The sequence below is a fragment of the Astatotilapia calliptera genome, chromosome 10, assembly GCF_900246225.1.
Source record: "Astatotilapia calliptera chromosome 10, fAstCal1.2, whole genome shotgun sequence".
Classification (NCBI taxonomy): Eukaryota; Metazoa; Chordata; class Actinopteri; order Cichliformes; family Cichlidae; genus Astatotilapia; species Astatotilapia calliptera.
In genome coordinates this window covers 14,333,462-14,351,917 of record NC_039311.1, presented here as the reverse complement: position 1 = coordinate 14,351,917, position 18,456 = coordinate 14,333,462, and the positions used below count along the sequence as shown (strand labels likewise).

At 41.5% G+C, this 18,456-nt stretch overlaps 1 protein-coding gene across 2 annotated transcripts; it reads left to right on the top strand.

The window, feature by feature from the left end:
• The first annotated feature begins 1,930 nt into the window (after positions 1–1,930).
• Positions 1,931–17,652, top strand: LOC113030568 (SH2 domain-containing protein 4A). Of its 2 annotated transcripts, none has more exons than XM_026182119.1 (8): positions 1,931–2,077; positions 2,762–3,320; positions 7,117–7,261; positions 7,472–7,574; positions 8,489–8,527; positions 8,624–8,665; positions 10,024–10,315; positions 16,418–17,652. In XM_026182119.1, the coding sequence occupies exons 2-8, from the start codon at positions 3,134–3,136 to the stop codon at positions 16,639–16,641; spliced, it is 1,032 nt and encodes a 343-aa protein (XP_026037904.1). In that variant the 5' UTR covers positions 1,931–2,077; positions 2,762–3,133; the 3' UTR covers positions 16,642–17,652. The 2 variants fall into 2 exon arrangements, with proteins under 2 accessions (XP_026037904.1, XP_026037903.1); XM_026182118.1 differs by having other exon boundaries at positions 8,486–8,527.
• The last annotated feature ends 804 nt before the right edge of the window (positions 17,653–18,456 follow it).

Sequence of the window (18,456 nt, the reverse complement as noted above, 5' to 3'; positions counted from 1 at the left end):
GATACTAATTGCTAAAGCTTAATTTTACAGCCTATAAAATGCAAATTTTGCAATGGCGAGTACCTGATGACTCATGTCTTCTTAGAGATTTCTACAATAGTACTGTATGTGTAAAACCAGGCTGTAAAATAAAGCGTTACTTTGTTCTCTGACTATCCCGACTATGCAATTTGTGATCATCTGTATGCAACAATTGCTCTTCTGTGAGTTTTTCTGTTAATCTAAAACTAAAGAAATTAGACTTTATTGATCGTGACCCAACAGAACCTGCACATGTTTCAAGTTACATTTTTGTAATGATTGTTTTTCTTTCTTATTTTTTTTCTTTTTTAATACGTTTGGTGTCAGAGTTAAGCTAAAAATCAAAGTTTAAAAAAGAGCTTAAAAAAGTTGCTTCCAGATGTTTTTAGGATGCATCTCACTATCTTGAGTTTATAGCTATTTATAAGTAAAACTGATTCCCTGTAACAAGTTGAAGTCTTGGTTTAATTCTGTTAATAAAATGAAATGACATAGAAAATGTTAATTATCATTATGTAAATTCTGAAAATTGGCAAAGTGATAAAGCAGCACCATTTGGGTTGCTTCTAGGTTCTAAATCATGGAGCATAGAGGCAGATTTATTTCTGGGCCATCCACACGCGGTACCTTTGTATTGCTTCAACCATTCTCCTCCTATCAGAAGAACCCACATAAGAGTAAATACAGCATAACGAGCTGGGAGGTCCATTCTCTAGATATGCCCAAAGGTATTTCTCCAGGACATATGTATGTTTGTGCTTTGTTGTTAGTTGATAGTCCCAGCCTGCCAGAGGGGGATGGAGGGTGAAAAAACTGAAGTGGATGTGCTATACCGAGATGGACTCCAGCCCAGATGCCAGCTTACACTCCGACTTTGCTCCTCATCCCAGAATCTACACAGAGAACTGGTCTCTGTCGTCACAGCATGATTAAAGCATCCAAAAAAAGGATAAACCCCATTTAATTAAACAAAAATTCTCTTATTAAACATAAAACACATTGTAATGTGTTCTGATGTGTTTAGTCTGATCCAAGGTGCCACACTTTGAATCTAGAGAACTTACATTTTATTAATTTTGAAGCATGACCATTCTCACATGAGCACTTTGCCACCGCTGACTATAACAAATGGCTTGTTACAAAAGCATCCTGCCCCTCGTTACGTTTTAGGTGCAGGTGTCTGCATGCATTGTATATTTACGCTGTTTTGCAGTGGAAATTTATGGAGCCATGCGGTCAGTGTGCATAAGTGCTTATACACAGTTTTTATTCAGCTTTCGTTTAGTGCTGTAGTTTAAGGTAGTTGAGCACTGGCTTGGGTGGTGACGTAATCCATGGCAGGCTCCTTTTCTTTTTTTTTAAATCACAGCAATTGCCTTAACCAGTAGAGGCCGCTCTTTACCTAAAAATGAGTGGCTCATAAGCAGAGGAGGACAGTTAGCTGAGAAAATTTCCTCTGGCTTGAATGTGCAAACTATCAGCAGACATGGTAAATTAAACAGCAAACAGTTACTTGCATAATGCTAGAAGGCACATCGGTTGTTTCACATAATGCTAGAGGCTGTGCTAAAGTTTTGGGTAATACTAAACGCGAACGTTAGCAAATAGCATTTCTTAATTAAAAGGCGTCATTAAAATGGAAGAAAATACAGGAGGAAGAGAGCTCATTTTTCTTTGCTGTATTTTTTTTTAAATATTATTTGTGTAGAATTATATGTGTAAGCGAAAATGTGTGAAGATGTGGAAAATACGTGTGTTATGAACATGAACGCATGCCTTTCTTTCTAGCTTTTTAAAGTGTGAGTTCAACTTCCTGAGACCAACTCAGGAAGTTGAAATGTAGCCTTAAATGTAGCTTTAGTGTGTGTGTGTGTGTGTGAGAGAGAGAGAGAGAGAGAGAGAGAGAGAGGAAGGGAGAGGGAGGTAAAGAGATTATGGAATGCTGTGATGTCATCAGCTCAGTCATACACACAAAGACGAGGAGGACCCACAGGCGCTGTGACTCCCTCAGCTCAGTTAGCATACTCTGCTGTGGAGCGGCTGTCTACATCCCACTGTGAGTACTTCAGCAAATTCTAACCTTCTCCTACAACTCCCTTTTTGTTTTGTAGCACTCATTTTCTCCACTTCACCCCCTCCCCCCTGTTTTCTTTGGTTTCCTTCTCTGCACCCTGCGGTGTGTTTAGCAGACACCAATCTGTATTCCACCAGTGTGATAGTTTTCAGTCTGAGACGAGCTTTCTTTCCCTCCAAGTGCTGCCTATGTGGTAGCCATTGTTTAACTACCCACTGTGACTGGAGGAGTCCATTTCAATCCTCTTGTTAGACAACCTGGCTCTCGCTGTCCAGTGCTATGACCCAGATTTTTATCCCTCATTACAACCAGACACTGGCCATGTTTTTTTACAAAAGGAAAAAGAGGCGGGGGCCGCTATCTTGTGAGAGTTTTAGAGAGAAACGAACATGGTTTTGGGGAGAGGAAGGAGCAGGGTGGGACACTGATGTCAGATGCAGTCCCATTCCTTTGGAATCTCCTCCCATTCTGGGTAGCAGACTTTCTGTAAAGTGTTGAAATTGGCTTTGGGCTCTTCCGTATTCATGCACGGAAGGACAAGACAACTGCTTTAAACAGATATTTCTAGGAAATAAGAAAAAAAGTTTCTTAAGAAAATATGTAAGACACTGCAGCTTTGAAAATCATGCAAGATGATCTTCACTGTGTGTTTTGTTTTTCTCATAGATTGTGCCAAAGATGACCTCCAAAGAAATCTGACATCTTGATGGGGAAACTGAGCACATTATAGAAAGGAAGCAGGATTTGTGTGTGTGTGTGTGTGTGTGTGTGTGAGAGAGAGAGAGTGTGTGTATGAGAGAGAGAGAAAGACAGTCTGTATGAGTGAGATAGTACAGCTTGTACAAAAGCATGTGTAGAAAGAGCAAGAACCTTAATTCATGACTTCAAGAGTGACTTTAGAGACAAATAAGAAGCTACAAAAGTCCTCTGCTGACATGAGACCATAAATCATCCTTACACACTGTGCACTACGAGAAGCAAGCTTCAACTGCTTGCCAAGTGGTACCAGGTTAACGTACCAACCATTTGGCCGCCAACATGCTGCAGCAGATCTTAAAGGACATGTACATTGACCCTGAGGTGCTGGAAGCCCTCAACGAAGAGCAGAAAAAGACACTGTTCCTGAAAATGCGCCAAGAGCAGGTGCGGCGCTGGAAAGAGCGGGAGGAGAAACTGGAGAGAGAGGGGGGCGACGCAGAGTCCAAGAGAGCAAAGCCAAGAAAAGGTAACCACACTGAGTAAAGACTCTTCATCAACAACCACAGCCGCCACCTCACCTTTTTTAACCTTCTCTCTTCCTGTTTATCTCAAACCTGAAGCTGCAGGGTGCAGCTTCAGGTTTTTCAGGCACTCCGACTGTCACGTTTTCACAAAGGTTCCACAGAAAACCATCTGTTCTCTTCTGAGCAAGCGCTTTCAGAGTCCTTGGAGTTGAGATATTTGCGTAGTGTGCTGAGAATTACCCGATAGAGCGTTACAAAGCTTGATAAGGGAACCACTGAAGCATGTGTACGTTGGCTGTGACAGATATCCTAAGCTTCTGGAGTTTGCATGCTCCCAATTATCTGAACAGCTGTTTGTCAAAACATGAAGTGAGCATCAAAATAAGTTTTTTTGTTTTGTTTTGTTTTGGTTTGTTTTTGGGGGGGGGGGGGGTTACAGCTTAGGTCCTAAACTATTGCAGATCTTTATTTAAAGATCTGTTATAATTGCACTTTTTATTAAATGCTTCACCCTCCACAAGGTGAAAATAGTTTGACCGTATGGTCTAATTTCCTTGTCTTCTGAGCCTCATTCACACAGACAGAAACTCTAAATTAGATCATTTTATTTCCAATTGAAACATTGCAATGTGAGGTCCCAGATGTTGCTCATATCTGGAATTCTGTGGTTGATGGCAAATAAATGTCAGAAGAAAACATCCACAGGACAGGAGGAGATGGCAAAATAACAGCCCTGTCGGGAAATTTACAAGTTAAACGAAGAGCACATGTGTTTATCAGAAGCTGACATAAGATATGATTACAAATACTGTCTTTTTCCTCATATTTGGTAAATTCTTTTGCTCAACCTAGGTGGTGAGAGTATGCATGGGAAAAACAAAACAAGCAGAAACTCAGGAAGCTGCAAGCCGGTCGTGAAACTGGTTTGGCAAAATCTTGCGTGTCTGCATTTTCTCTTGTACGTCTTTTGTATTAAGGACTTCTGGAAGAAGGGCGTTGCGTAACGACGCGAACATAACAAATTGTTCTATCACCTTAATCCAAACATCAGAGGCAAAGTTAATTTATTTGAATGAGTGCAGCAGTTACTTAAACTACAATGATATCACAGCATGACTTAAAGCCAGTTGATGATTGACACAGTGATGTGTTTTGTCTGGTCTTGGTTAATCAAAGCACTTTCTATCAACTGTGGTACAGAGCGAGAGAACAATGCACTGTGTCTTAATGACCAGTGCAGTCATCTCTAGGAGGCTGTAGGTTGAGAACACATGGTTACAACTCTTCTCCACAAACACGGCTTTTTTTTTTCTTTTTCTGTCTTGCGTGTAGAGGAAATGGTGGATAATTGATGTAAAAATGTAAAAATAGGACATGAGTCAAGACTCAGGCCTTTAAACAATTAGCAGAGTCTGAAATGGGAAGTTAGCAGGAAATGTATGTGTTTGAAAAAGAAATGGAGACTTTGATTTTTATCTGGATGGTCTTGTGGGAGAGCTGAAATGCCAAATGGGTTTTTAGCCACAAAATGAAGCTCATATCCCACTCAGCAGTTGCTCCTGCACTTTTGTGTTTTCCATTAGTTTTTGTTTTTCTTTAGTTTTCCGGTTTTGCCTGTCGATTCAGGTTAGTTTTGGTTAGTTTTCCAGTGCAGGATGTGCTTGTTTTGATTTTGTTGTTGTCGCAGGTCTAATTCGGTTTGGTGGCACTTTTGAAATGTCTTATTGTGACAAGGAGCGCACTTGTCAGACTGGAGGATTAAAGAAGCTCACAGAAGTACATTAACACAATACAACAATACAAACACATGACTCACAGTCACATATAAATCCTAGTCCAAAATAATACACACGCAGCAGTGCCTTATTGGGCTGTTTGTTCTGACGTCAGACTGAGAGAGACTAAAACTAAAGACATTGCTATTTTTTTTACTTTTCTAAGTACAATTTTGTTTCTGGAAGTACTTTTTTGGTTACCACAAGGTTGTCCTCGTGGTAATGAGTGTTTATGTGCTGACTTTGACTTTATGCTGCCCTGTTTCTGTGCCTTTGTTTATGTTGTTCTTAGACTGCTGACATTTACACGAGGCGGGAAAAAACTGATTAGAATCAATGATCTTGTTCTTCAGCAACAGATTGTTATTTCAAATACAGATATATTCTGTTTATAAGAAAGTGCAACACATTCTTGGTGAGGACAGTGGAAATGCCTCTTGTACATTCTGTCCATAAAATGTAGCATCCTTGTACTCAGATGACAGGGTTCATGTCATGTGCGTCTGACAATTGTTTTGTGGCTTTTGCTGTCAGTTTTTTGTTGGAAATGTGTTTAGAGGTATGTTCTGACGGTTGCGTCATGCTGGTATGCCTCGCAGGAATGTGATCCACAGGGTTGGCTGGCAAAACCAGTTCACTATGAAAGTAACTTCTCAGTGCTCCAAACATAGTTACAAGGATGTGACATATGGACCGATGACAAATTAAAGGAAAAACCCAACTCTTGACGTGTACTTAAATCCAGTGTCTTTGTTTTCTTGGTTGGCTCACTGTGGGTCCATGTTTTCCCCTTACACAGATGGGTGACTGCAAATCAATACAAAGTTGTTTTGAGTGGTCACATTTAGCCTGTGACGAATATCATTTATATTCTGATAGCAGTCTCGACCCCAGGATAACAAGACAGCCCCAGGGCATAAAGGATCAGCGAGTGGGTTGATGAGTGTGAGAATAATGTGCATTTCAGTTCAGCTTTAGTTATATAACACCAGTTCACAAACAAGTCTTGTATTGTCATTTAGACAATATTAGAGGGAAAGAGAGGGCCTAAAATGAGACTATCCACTATGAACTATGGTGGGGAAGAAGAACCATCTTAACAGGAAGAGACCTCCAGCAGAACCAGGCTCTATGAACTATGAGGTCTTTAAGAAGGCAACCTGAATTTTATAATGTTGCCTAAAGAGCTCATGTACAGGATGAAAAGCATCAGTTCTAAAACAAGTGTAAGTGTTTGCAGCTTAATAACCTTTTATCGTGTGAGAAAGACTTGTCATTTACACACACACACACACACACACACACACACACAGACAAATATGTATCTCCATCTAAGTAAGCGCTACAAGTCTGTTAAATGTTGTGATCACTGCAATAACAGAGAGCTGCAGTAAAATCAGTGAAGACGAAGCGATAAGTCAGAAGCCGCGAGATAATCACAGGTAACTTTTACTAGTGATCTTTTAAGTGAGCCGCGTTACCATACAACACAATCACGTATATTTAGACTTTTTTTTTTTTTTTTCAGGCGTATATTATATTTGGTTAGAAGCCACGGACCCCATCTAGAAAGCAAAACAGCAGAGTGAATATAATAAATGAATAAATAAATGAATAAATCATCATTTATAAATCTATAAATTATTCTCCTTGTGGCCTTAGACCACAAGGAGAATCACCAAGACTGGACTGTGATTTAGAATGTCTTTAACCAGCACTACAAGTTGTTATGTGAGGGTCAAAGTATGCTTATGTTGATCACTAGTTATCAATGTTAATAAAACATTTCAGAGTAATCGTTTGAAAAATCAGGGGTGGGCCTTCTAAACAGTCTATTCAATATTTCATCATTTATTCCGTTGTGTTGTTTTGATAGCCTTATAAGATTTGTAGGCATATCCCACATTTTCATTTTTTTATTTTTTTTTTGACAGGTTCACTGAGGGAAATTCAAAAGCACTTTCAGTTTTGTTTCAGTAGCTAGTTGACTTGTAATGTTTAAGTGTGTTCGTGTTTTTAACAGCCAACAATAAGAGTGTCAGCTGGCAGCTCGGCCGGGATGGGGACGTGGCGGTTGTTGTGATTGGGGAGGTGGATGAGCTGAGCTCCAAATTCATCTGCTCAGGATTTGGAGAGAAGAAGACTCCAAGCCTGCAGAACAACACGAGGTAATACACATTTGTAATACAAAACAGACAGTGATGTTTTTTTTTTTTTTTAAATAATTAAGAATAAAGGCAGAGAACAACGTGTAACAGAAGAATCAGTGTTTCAGTTTTTTGTTTTTCTTTTTTTGTGTGCATGTGTTGCTAACAGACTGTCATTTAAGGAGATTTGGTTGGGTTTTATACGTGACACATTCTGTTTATGTTTTCCAGCCATCAAACTATACTGAAGGACAGAAAAAACACGGAACCTGTCAAGACTGAGAGAGAGAACCTCCTTTCTAAAACGCAACCCGACGTCTCCCTGAATCTAAAGGTGTGTGTGTAGCTCTCTGTGATCTTTAAAAATCAAATCATTTTGGTTGGAGAAAAAAAAAAGTCATAATTATTTTTTAATATTAAACACTGCTATCGCCTCTTGATTTAAATAAAAACATACACCTAATAAATATGTTAAAGTTGATCAAAACATCGTGTATAATAAAAATGACTGAGATGGAGTGGGCTTTCAGATCGACATAAAATAAAGTTTCACGGTGCTCTTTATCTTTTATCCATTCAACTCAATATTTCCATCTCAATCTCAACACTGTGGTGGAGTCATTTTCACTTCTCATACCCGCAGAGCAGTTTGTGGAAACTTTCCATTAGGTTCTTGAGCATAGCTGGTGAAAATCAATCGCTGCCCTGTTTCTGTGTCAAAATAATGTGCTGATGATTTCTGACCTGGTGATATTTTAGGTGTGTGTGTATGTGCACAGCAGTGTATTAGTTTTGGTGTGTGTGTGTGTGTGTGTGTTGGGGGTGCTGGTGGGTGCCTCCTTTTTTTTTTTTTTTTTTTCCTTTTTCCATGCTATCTCAAAAAGAGATTTGCTGTGTTGTCATGGCAACCATGCACACACTGAGCCACAGCGAGCCAGCGTACACAGTCTCATCTGGCCTGACCATGATGTTTCTCTAAAGCTAAAGCTGCTTGCTGCTCATTCAGTGGAAATAAGAGCCCATCATTGTTTTTCCTGCAGAAACAAAACCACCGCACAGATGTTTTTTTTCTTAAAAGCAACTTTTAATTTGAAATATATTCACACAATTAAGTATTTTATCTCATCTCTATTTCTTAAACTCCTTTAAGTATAGATTTAAGAGCTTATTCCAAGCACTGAGCTCTAAAAGTTGAGGAAGATGACGAGTCGCCATCAGCACTAACTGTGTCTCTTTCTCTCCCAGCAGGGGAAAAGTGAGGAGGCGAGCACTTTACTCCCTCTGCCGGTGAGTTGGAGTAACTGCCTGCACTAACAGAGCTGTGTGCTCTCACACTGCATCATGGCCTAGATCACTCATGTAATGTCTTTGTTAAACCCACAGGTGTCAGTGAGCGAGCATTCACCGCCTACAGCAACTGCAAAGGTATCTGTGAATTAAAGTCATTGCAGGTGTTTTGATCTCATTCTAGCTTTTTGAAATATTTTTAAGAAAGGAAATGTTTGCATACCTGTGCAGAAAAACACTTTAAAAGACATGTTTCAGCAAGGTGCTGTATACGATGTGCAGTAAAATCTCTAGCTCTTTGAAGCACAACCACCACAGAGTGCCTATATGACTTTTTGTGGCAGTCCTACCCTCTGAGTCACAGGAAATGGTGGTTGGGGCCAGCTGTCCCCTCGCTCCCAGCCTCTCTGCAGATCATCTTTCTCCCAGCATTCTCCTTCTCTGTGCTCCCGCTTGTCTAAGCTGCCGCACCCCTCACAGTTCTCTCTCCGGGGAACAGCTGAACTGTCCTGTCCTCCCACTCGCTCCATCGCCGCTCCAGCCTTGTGTCGTCTGGGGAGTAGGCTTGCTATATCCCCTTGCTTTCTTCTGCGTTTATGTGCATACAAGTGTGTGTGTGTGCGTGTGCGTGTGTGTGTGTGTGCAGGTGACACGCTTTGCAAGAACAGCTGAATCACAGAGACAAGGCAGGATTTCTGGACTGCCCTAGAACAGATGGTTGATGAACTTGATCAGGGAATTAAAACGCCAGAGATAGAGAATGCGTCAGTCGCAGATGGATGGGATTGTGGGATAGTCTCCTGAGGTTTGGGCGCGTGAGCTCTCCTCTGTTCCATTTTTTTTTCTTCTTCTTTTTTCCCCTCCTCTTTGCCACAGACAGAAATTTCTCTCCCTCACATCTTATATCCATACCAGCCTCTCTCCATTACAGGCCCCAGCACATCTTTGGCCCACCCCATGTGCACATGGCAAGAAAGCATTCACACCTTAGGAGGTTTGGCAAGTGTGACAGCCAAGAATTCACAGCATAAGCCTTTCTTTATAGGATTCATAATTTGGTTGAATGCCTTGTTTATAGATTGAATGATTTGTTCCTGGAGGAGAAAGGAAACGGGGGCGCTTTGGTGATGTGGCTGTTGCTAACGCCGCTGCAGCTTTTCTCCAGTTGATTTAGAGAGCGAAGGAGTCGTCGTGAGGGAGGAGGAGAGAGTGAGATTGTTGATTAAGAAGGCGTAAGATCAGGAGGCAAGATTAGCAAGGCTGCTTGATTTTCAAGTCACCTTATAATTTTCTCTCCAAACATCCTTAAACTCTTAATCAGTGGTCATAGTTCTGCGTGTTTCATTCCGGCACCATGTTGTCACTGGAGGATTCTAATTTAGTGAATCATTTATCCAATGATTTAATCAAACATGACAGTAATTCCACTGTATGTGAATTAGCTGTCAACACCGATCGCACTCCCCGCTTCTCTTTTGTCACTCCTCACTCTGCAGCTCGAGTTGAAGTCAGCCAATGCAACCGAGGAGAAGTCAGTTCCCCAGCCCTCCATCTGCTCCAGGCCTCCCACGAGAGCTAACGCTGTCAAGACGAGACCGGCTTCTGCAAATGCAGCACCAGACTATGTCAACACGAGACCTGGCCTCACAAATCTGAGGCTGGCTACCGCCGTGCCATACTCTTCTCCCGGCAGCGCTGTCAAAATAGACTCTGGCATGACGTCATCAACCAAAGGGAGCCTGCAGTCAAAAGAACCCCAGAAGCCACAGGAGTCACCGGGTGGTAAAGGTGAGTGAATTTAACTCAGAGTTAAAAGTACATGACACATCTAAGGTTGGAGTGAATTGATGACATGGTATTGTTTTAACCCCTGTGATGTACTGGGAAAACTGTATGGTGTGCCATCCATCTTTCACAGTATCAGGTGGGAGGGGCTTGTACCCCTTCTACCTTTTTATTTTCTCGGTTTTCCTGTAATCCAATAAGCAAAAGCAACCATACTGATTATGATCAGTGTCACCGTGGATAAACTAATCTAGATTCGTGGGAAGTCCATGATTCTTATTTCTGGCTAAGTTTCATTTGTTGCGGAAAGCCTGGACTCCAGTTTTAAACATATGGGTTTAAAATTGAGTTCACAACATGGTTACTGCCTTACGTGACAATCACCACCGCTCTCTGAGCCAGCCGCAGCTTTTTCTCTAAGAGTAATAATAGCTTTGGAGAGCTGAGCAGAACCAGTCTGAACAAAGTTCATACTAGATAAATTTCTCTGTGCTGCAGCAAGGAAGAAGGATTTATTTCCTGAAACCCAATGTGCTCGCCAAATAGTGCCTCAGCCCCCTGGAATCTTTATGGACTGGCAGAGTAAAAGAGGCCTGCCTAGAGGGGAAAAAAAGCAGGGGAAAACGTACGCGACTGGGATTTGTCCCCTTGTAACATGTTGCTCGTGCACACCTGCTCTTTTGATAGCTTCTCTATTGTGATCAGTTTCTGTCAACAATTAATTTGTCAACAGCCGTGGCAATGCAGTCGACATTTGGTGGGACCAAATCTGCTGGATTTGAGGGTCCAATTCCCCCCCCCCCCCCCCCCCCCCCAAAAAAAAAATCTAAATGTGAAAACCAATTTCCTGATGGAAATTGGTGGCCAGCAGGGGTGTTTGCTCTGCTCTTCTCTCCTCTCATTTTTTTGCCTCTCATTCCATCCTCTCCCCAGCCCTTCCTCTCCAGATCCTTTATTCTCCAGTCTTTTCTTCAGAGCGTCGTGCTAAGTTTGTGAGCAAATACAAAAAAGAAGAAAAAAATTTTTTTTTTGACCTTGATGAAAAATATCATGAAGTCAAGGAAAAATGTGAAGGAGAATTATCTGCCAGCAGTAAAACTAAAATATTAGTTCCCTAGAATGACTACTTAAAACTCAACTTGTTCTTCTGTGTTATTTCATGGAGGCAACATAAATGTGGATAAAAGTGTAAACATATGCCTTTGTTAAGTGGTAATTTAGTAATAACAAAGGATACCAGTCAAAAAATTAAAACAAAAGGTTTTGTAAATAATGCCCTATCTATCTTTCTGTGTCAATCTTGGCAAAGGTTGTTCTTCAAAGCTGCATTACTGTGCAAAAGTCTCGAGTCACTCGTCATTTCTTTATATTTTTCTAGGAAAAAGGGAAATGGGTTCAGCAAATTATTAAAATTCATCATTCAAATAAAAGCCTTGAAAGACCTCCAGAAAGCATGGAGAAGTCTGGCTTGTTGCAACCAAAATGGAACGAAATAAGGTGTGAAACGAGACTTTTGTACAGTATTGTGTATATTATATTAATTTTGTTTCAATTTGGGCTGAGATGAGGTCTTCCTGTTAGGGTAATGTATCAGTGTTTTTGTTTCTCTTTTATGGGTCTGCTCCTCCTTTCCTTTTGTGCCAGTGTTAAATAAAATGGGGAGTTTTTTTTATGTTGTAGAGATGAACCAACTTCTTGTTTGAATCTTTCTCGAGTTATCGTTGTAATATCTAATATACCTGTTGGAAGCTCATGTACCACACAGTGACCCAGTTAAGTATAAAAATGGTCATTGTAAGGGTGAAGTTAGCACCATCCAGTGGAAATCAGTGATACTGTAGGGAAAGAAAAGTCCAGTTGAGCAGAAAATCTCATCTCCATAAAGGTCCCTCTGCTGGAAATATGCTCTCCCTACACCACACGCTCACTGCAACATGAACTTGAAGGCTGGCTTCCTCCAGAACCATTTTTTTTTAATTTGGAAGAAACAAAGAAACCTAAATAAAATCACATTTTTCCTTTCAACGGTGATTGCAGCAGTTTTATTGGGTCAACTTAAGTTTATACCAGGCAGATGTCGACAGAGTCAGTTTCCTTTAGAAAGCCATACAACAAAACCAAGTTCCTAGCACCTTAACAGGAACTTCCTCATAGCTGTGTGACTGTCTATTGGTTTAGCCACATGTTTTTAGCATTTTATATAAAATGGGTGGGGGGAACAATCCTGAAAATATTTCCTGCCCCCCGCCCCTTTTTTTTCTGATTATTGTAAACATTCAAGATCATTACAGATTTTTGGCGGTCAAACCCACACACTCGTGAGAATGTCGCAAAAAGACAAAGTGTGTTGTTGTTTTGTTTTTTGTTTTTCTTGTTTGTTTTTAGTTAAATGTGGATCTGGCTGCAAAGATGTATTGTAGAAGTTTGGTGGCATGTGTGTCTTCACCCACTTTGGTGGTTAGATTAGTGGCTACATCTATGCTCCCTGGGCGCTAGCACGACAGTGAATAAGAGCAAAATGTAGAGGGAAGAAAGGGAAAGGAAACCCAAAAGAACAGCTGGTGTGGTGGGAGTTGAGGTGGGTTGAACACAGTGCTGAATAAATGTGTTCGACTCCGGAGCAAAAATACTGACACAGTGTCTGTCCTTGACAATGGCAGGAAGCTTGTTCCAACAGGAGGAGGAGGCCAACAAAGATGAGGCTCATGCCTCAGCTGTTTTCATTTGAATGCGGGTAATGACAAGGGTTCATGCATCCTGAGCAGTTACCGTGGCTCACGCCTCGCTTTCCCAAAGAATAACTAACTTTGTATTAGTGACAGTATAAATTTGGATTTACAGCTACAACGAGGAACATAAAACTCTGAAATCTAACACTGGAGCATTCATGCTGTAAATGTTTTACACAGGTAGACTGGATGTCATGACAAGCCAGTATGGTTTAGGCTAACCCAGGAGGATAAGACGAAATCCAATTTAAAAGTCTCAGGTTCTGGATATTGACAGGATGCCGTTATCCCATCTTTGATAAATTTTAAATGGCTTAAAAAGATTAAAGGTTTTACATTCGTCAGGTAAGAGGTTGGGTAAGAACAAGAGTATCCAAGTCCGTGTATCTCGACAAAAGCAAAAGAAAGTCTTGCTATACATGGATCGAGTTCCTGGATCCAAGAGGATATGAACGCAGATCAGTTTGTGATATTTTCTTGAAAACAATAAGACATTAACCCCCCCCCATATTTCAATTAAATACCTATCTGTGAAGATGTGGCATGAAATTTTGGGCCAAGTCCCACCTCTGCTAAAATGTTTGAGTAATCCTCCTAATAAACAGAGAAACAATGAAACCAAACCAACCACAAAACCTTCTTGGCAGAAATTGTGAGTGAACAAATAAAATGGCAATTAAACCCTGGTATTTTTCACAGTGTTGATGTATTTATAACAAATAATCTGGTAATTAATGTTGGTGAGAAAAATCCATATTTCTCACCAGTTTTCTCTTCAGTTTCTTTTGGCAGGAAACAGACTTTTTTGGAAACAAACAGGTGTAACATCTGCGTGGAGAAAAACAAAATCAGTTCATGCTTGAAAACGTAAACACTGAAAGCCTGTAAATCTGAAAATGAGTCTTACTGTTAACTGGGACTCTGCACAAAAAGTGAAACCTGTGTTGCCTCACAGAAAGAGGTTCCTGGGTTTGGACCTGTCCTTCTGTGTGGAGCTTCACCCTGTGATCGCGTGGGTTTTCTCCTCTTTTGGCAGCAAAAATAAATCCTGAATCTTGAGATTTTTATTTCTTAGTTAAAGTTATAGAAACTGTTAACACTCCAGATAATGAAGGTAGGATGGCAGAGCCGGTGCAAGAAATAAACCTATATATGTTGAGACAGTCCATATGATTTGAGGATGGTTTCAAGAACATCAAAGTCTTCTGCAGCTAATACATGCACGCGTGTTTTTGTGTTTATAACTCTTCCCTGTGTCTCCGTCCGCTCTCCTCTGGCTTCACCTTCAGAGGGAAGGACACACATTCCAGCGCTGCTTTCCGACTCTAGCCCTGGGCGACGCTCAGCCAGAGCTGATAAGTGACAGGGGCCCCAGCCCCCATGCAGGAGCTTGCCCCAACGCTTACACACACACACACACACACACACACACACACACACACACAACAAGCGCACCTACACCTCTCCTCCTCCCCACGCTTCAGTCCACAGACGTGCTGCTGGGGAATTCTGCCCTCTGCCCCCCACCTCCCACCCAAGTCCTCCACCCTCGCACCCCTCCTCTTTCTCTGCGAGACATGTGGACGTCTTTAAAGAGATAGATTAGTCTTTAATTTTTGTGCTAGCCTGATCATTGACACTTCTTCCCGCCCCTCTTCTTTGTCCTCTCTGTACATTTACGAGCTGCCCCGGGACGTGATGGGTGGCATCTTGAATGCTCGATTGGGAGATTAATCAATCTCAACAAGCAATTCGTTGCAGAGGTTCTCTTTAATTTAAATAGGTGTTTTCGCAGGTAGCTTTAATGACTTGTTTCAGCGGACAGACAGAGCTCGGGGTGCAGCTGCTGAGGAGAGTTTCATTTAGTCCCTGCCCATACACCAATCCTCCCTCTCCTGCTCTTTCTATCTCTCTGTCTCTATTAAGCATTCCACTCCAGACCTGCAGGAAGGCTCTGAGCTCAAAAAACTCTCTGGCCATGAGTGTGTGTGCGTGCCCGCGTCTGTGTCTGTGTGCATCTGTGTGTGTTCGGTGCGTGCCTGAATGTGTGTCAGCCTCAATTGCTGGAGCCTATCCAAGGTTTCCGTGGTGACCACACAACACAACGAGACAATCAGAGGCAAGCCCACGAAACGCAGCGAGAGGACATTAACACAGGAACTATGGGTCAGGGGGCAGAGGAAGGCAGGGCAAAAGGAAGGTAGAGGGGAGGTGTTGGAGCCACGGGGAGAGGTGCACGAGAGAATGAGAAAGAGGAGCAAAAGCAGAGTAAACAGCAATAAACAATAACACAACCTTAAAGGCTACTTTAGGTCTCTCCCTTTCATGCCTGCAAGACATCAAGAGCTTTAAAGGTTTCCCGGCCTCAGGAGTGCCCATGTGGTTTTGGCTGTACCTCACCTCTTTGTGTGTGACTGTGCGTGTGTGCACACTATGCCGTGGCGTTAGTCAGCGTTGGCTGCATGCGTGACTGAATCCATGTGCAGTGGGTGGGGGGGTCTGAATCCGTGTTTATGTGTGCGAGAGCATGCACGGACCCGAACGTAACGTGAGAATGTGCATGTCTTTTGAAATTCAGCTGTTAGAAACTCTGTACACGCCTGTGTGTGTTTTCACTCTATTTTCTGCGTGTGCGCACGTTTGTGTGTGTGTGTGTGTGTGTCTGTAGTCACGCACACGGGTGCTCTCACATATCTCTGTCCCCCGGGGATGACGCTAAAAATATGTGGCTCCTCAAGCCTTCTGGTGTCTGAGCAGCGTCTGTCTGCTCTCCATTCCCGTCCCTGCGGCCCTCCCTCCCCTTCGTTCGTTACTCCTGTTCCCTCCATTCCTCCCTCAATTACACCCTCTTCCAAACACAGTACCTCGGCAACACACACGCACGCACACAAAAGCACAAACTACACCCAGCTGTGTCCCTACTACACTTCCACTGAGGATGACCTCTGCTCAGCCGTAGCGGGATAAAAGAAAGCGAATGAAAGGGAGAAAAAAAGGCAGAAAAGGGTGAAGAGCAAGCTAACATGGCATTGCGGGAAGGGTAGTGGTTGATTCCTGCTTGCCCAACAGCTACTGAACATAAAATCCTAAATAAGTGATTTGCAAAGCATTTAAGCTCCTATATCTAATTGAAAACTGAAGACGCACACAAACATCCCTATATATATATATATATATATATATAATTTTTTTTTTTTTTTTTTTTTTTTTCCCCATTCTAAACTTGATACCTGGAACATGTGACATGTTTACCACCATGTTGCATCATCTCTCCTTTAACAAAGCTTTGTAAGCATTAGGGAACTAAAGAGATCGTGTTGCTGTGGTTTTAAAGGCAAAACGTAAACTGTTGTGTGTTGTTTTCTTTTTCTTCCAGATATCCGCGAATCAGAAAAGCTTCAAAAGGCTAGCTCAGAGGAGCCTTGGACGTCAGGGAGTGCACCAGTCTGCGCAGGGCGTGGCCGCGTGGCTCAGCTGATGAAAACCTTCAGTGTCGATCGCGCTACAAACCCTGCACAGACCCCTTCCCGTGGGATTAAGCCACCCCTTCCCACAAAACCTAGCCACTTGCGTCAAACGAGCACACCTACTGTCAGGTAATCCGTACACTGGTGAACAGGCACCCACCCAAGCTTCATGCATCTCTGTGATTCAGATCACCTACTGTGATGCCTCATTCAGAGGCTTAATGGGATGGACTCCAAAGGTGGTTTAGAAGTGGTAACGTTTGCATTGTTGCTGTCACTCTGAATGCACAGTGATGGAAATGCTTGAATGTAATGGTTTTCTTTTATTGTTATTATTATTTTTGATGCTGCAGTACTGTAAACACTCTTTAAGTCAAAAGAATTCCAAAGAAGTGGATTGCATTTGAAAGTTTTTAAACATTTTTGCCAGGAAAATGATGGCGCACATATTTTCAAATGAATTTACTTGTTACTGATGCTTTTCACTTCATACAAGCATGAAAAAATGTGCTATTTTTCTAAAACACAGTTTTTACCCTAATTCACAAAGTCCGCGCACACGATATTTACTGACACGTTGCCTTTTCTTTTGATTGCTTATAAGACAGTTTACATTCGCTGGTGTGCACACATGCCTGGTTCTGTTTTTCCTCCTTATTTCTGTCTTCTTGAACAAAAGAATGGGCATGGGGGGGCATGAGGGTGTGAAAGAAGGCACAGTAGAGGCCTCCTTTATCTTGCTGTCTCCTCCCTGGGAATAGTGTAGAGTTGTTTATTTGTCATAATGCAATGTATGTCTCCCTCTGCCACCTGGCAGGAGGCTCACTGCGACCTGTTGTGGACCAATGACAGTGCCAAATGCACTCATCTGTCACTCCCAGTGGATCAAATCCTGGCAAGTTAGACAGTTGCTGCCAAATAATCCAGCGTTTCATGTTTTTGAGCTGTGTGACTGTACTTTTTGCTTATTGTTTTTTTGGTTTGTTTTTTAAATTTTTCTATATGAGGAGTGAGATTTTGTGATGGGATATTTAACATTACAGCAATGTTCACTTATAAAATGAGGGACATTTTTTTTTTTCTCTTTTTTGATGTCAAGGTTTTGTGGTACAGTCAATGAAACAATAAAACTGCATAACTTGTATACCCGAGTCTTTTAAAGTTTGTGTGTGTGTGTGCTTACTCTCTTAAAAAAACCCTCTCACTCTGTCTCTATTTATTCTGTCTGGCAATCCTTCAGCTAATTTGCTGACTTAGCCTCTGAGAGCAACAGCCAATTTTTCGGGGTTCTGATGTAGCCACCAGATATTCAAGCCAAGAATGTTGTCCATTAGTCACTGTTTGCAAAGATAAAAAAACAAAAAAACAAAAAAAAAAACAACCACTTTTAATGAAAGTTTGTGTTCAGTCTTTTTTTGATGTAAGCTTTTCTTTTTAAATCTGCTCCAATGTGATTGGTCAGTTGAACTTGAACTAGAAACTAGCTACAACAGGTAACCAGTCAGCTCAAGAAGCAAATAATCTTGTCCCTTTCCTACCAATTCTGAAATACCGGATAATTCTGTTCATAGAATTTATAGTTTAGCTAACTTTCATCACTGTAATCCCAATAAAAAAGAAATTAAAAAATGTTTTATGTGGCGTTCAGAGGGCAAAACATTTGAAATAATTTGATTATTTACTGTAAAAAAAAAAAAAAGAAAAAAGGGGGGAAAAAAACCTGTAAAAAAAAAAAAAAATTAAAAAAAATTCTGTAACATGTAGGTTGCAGCTGGTGAACTGAGAATATCTGCCTCTTTTAGATGTCCAGCCTCAGCAAATATACTTGCATGCTTCACCAGGGTCAGTGTAAAATTTTAATTTCAGCAGCACAACAGATACACCCACACGCTTGGTATCGCTGTGCTCAGACATTTCTTGCTTAATTTCCAGTAATGCTCTCCAAGCC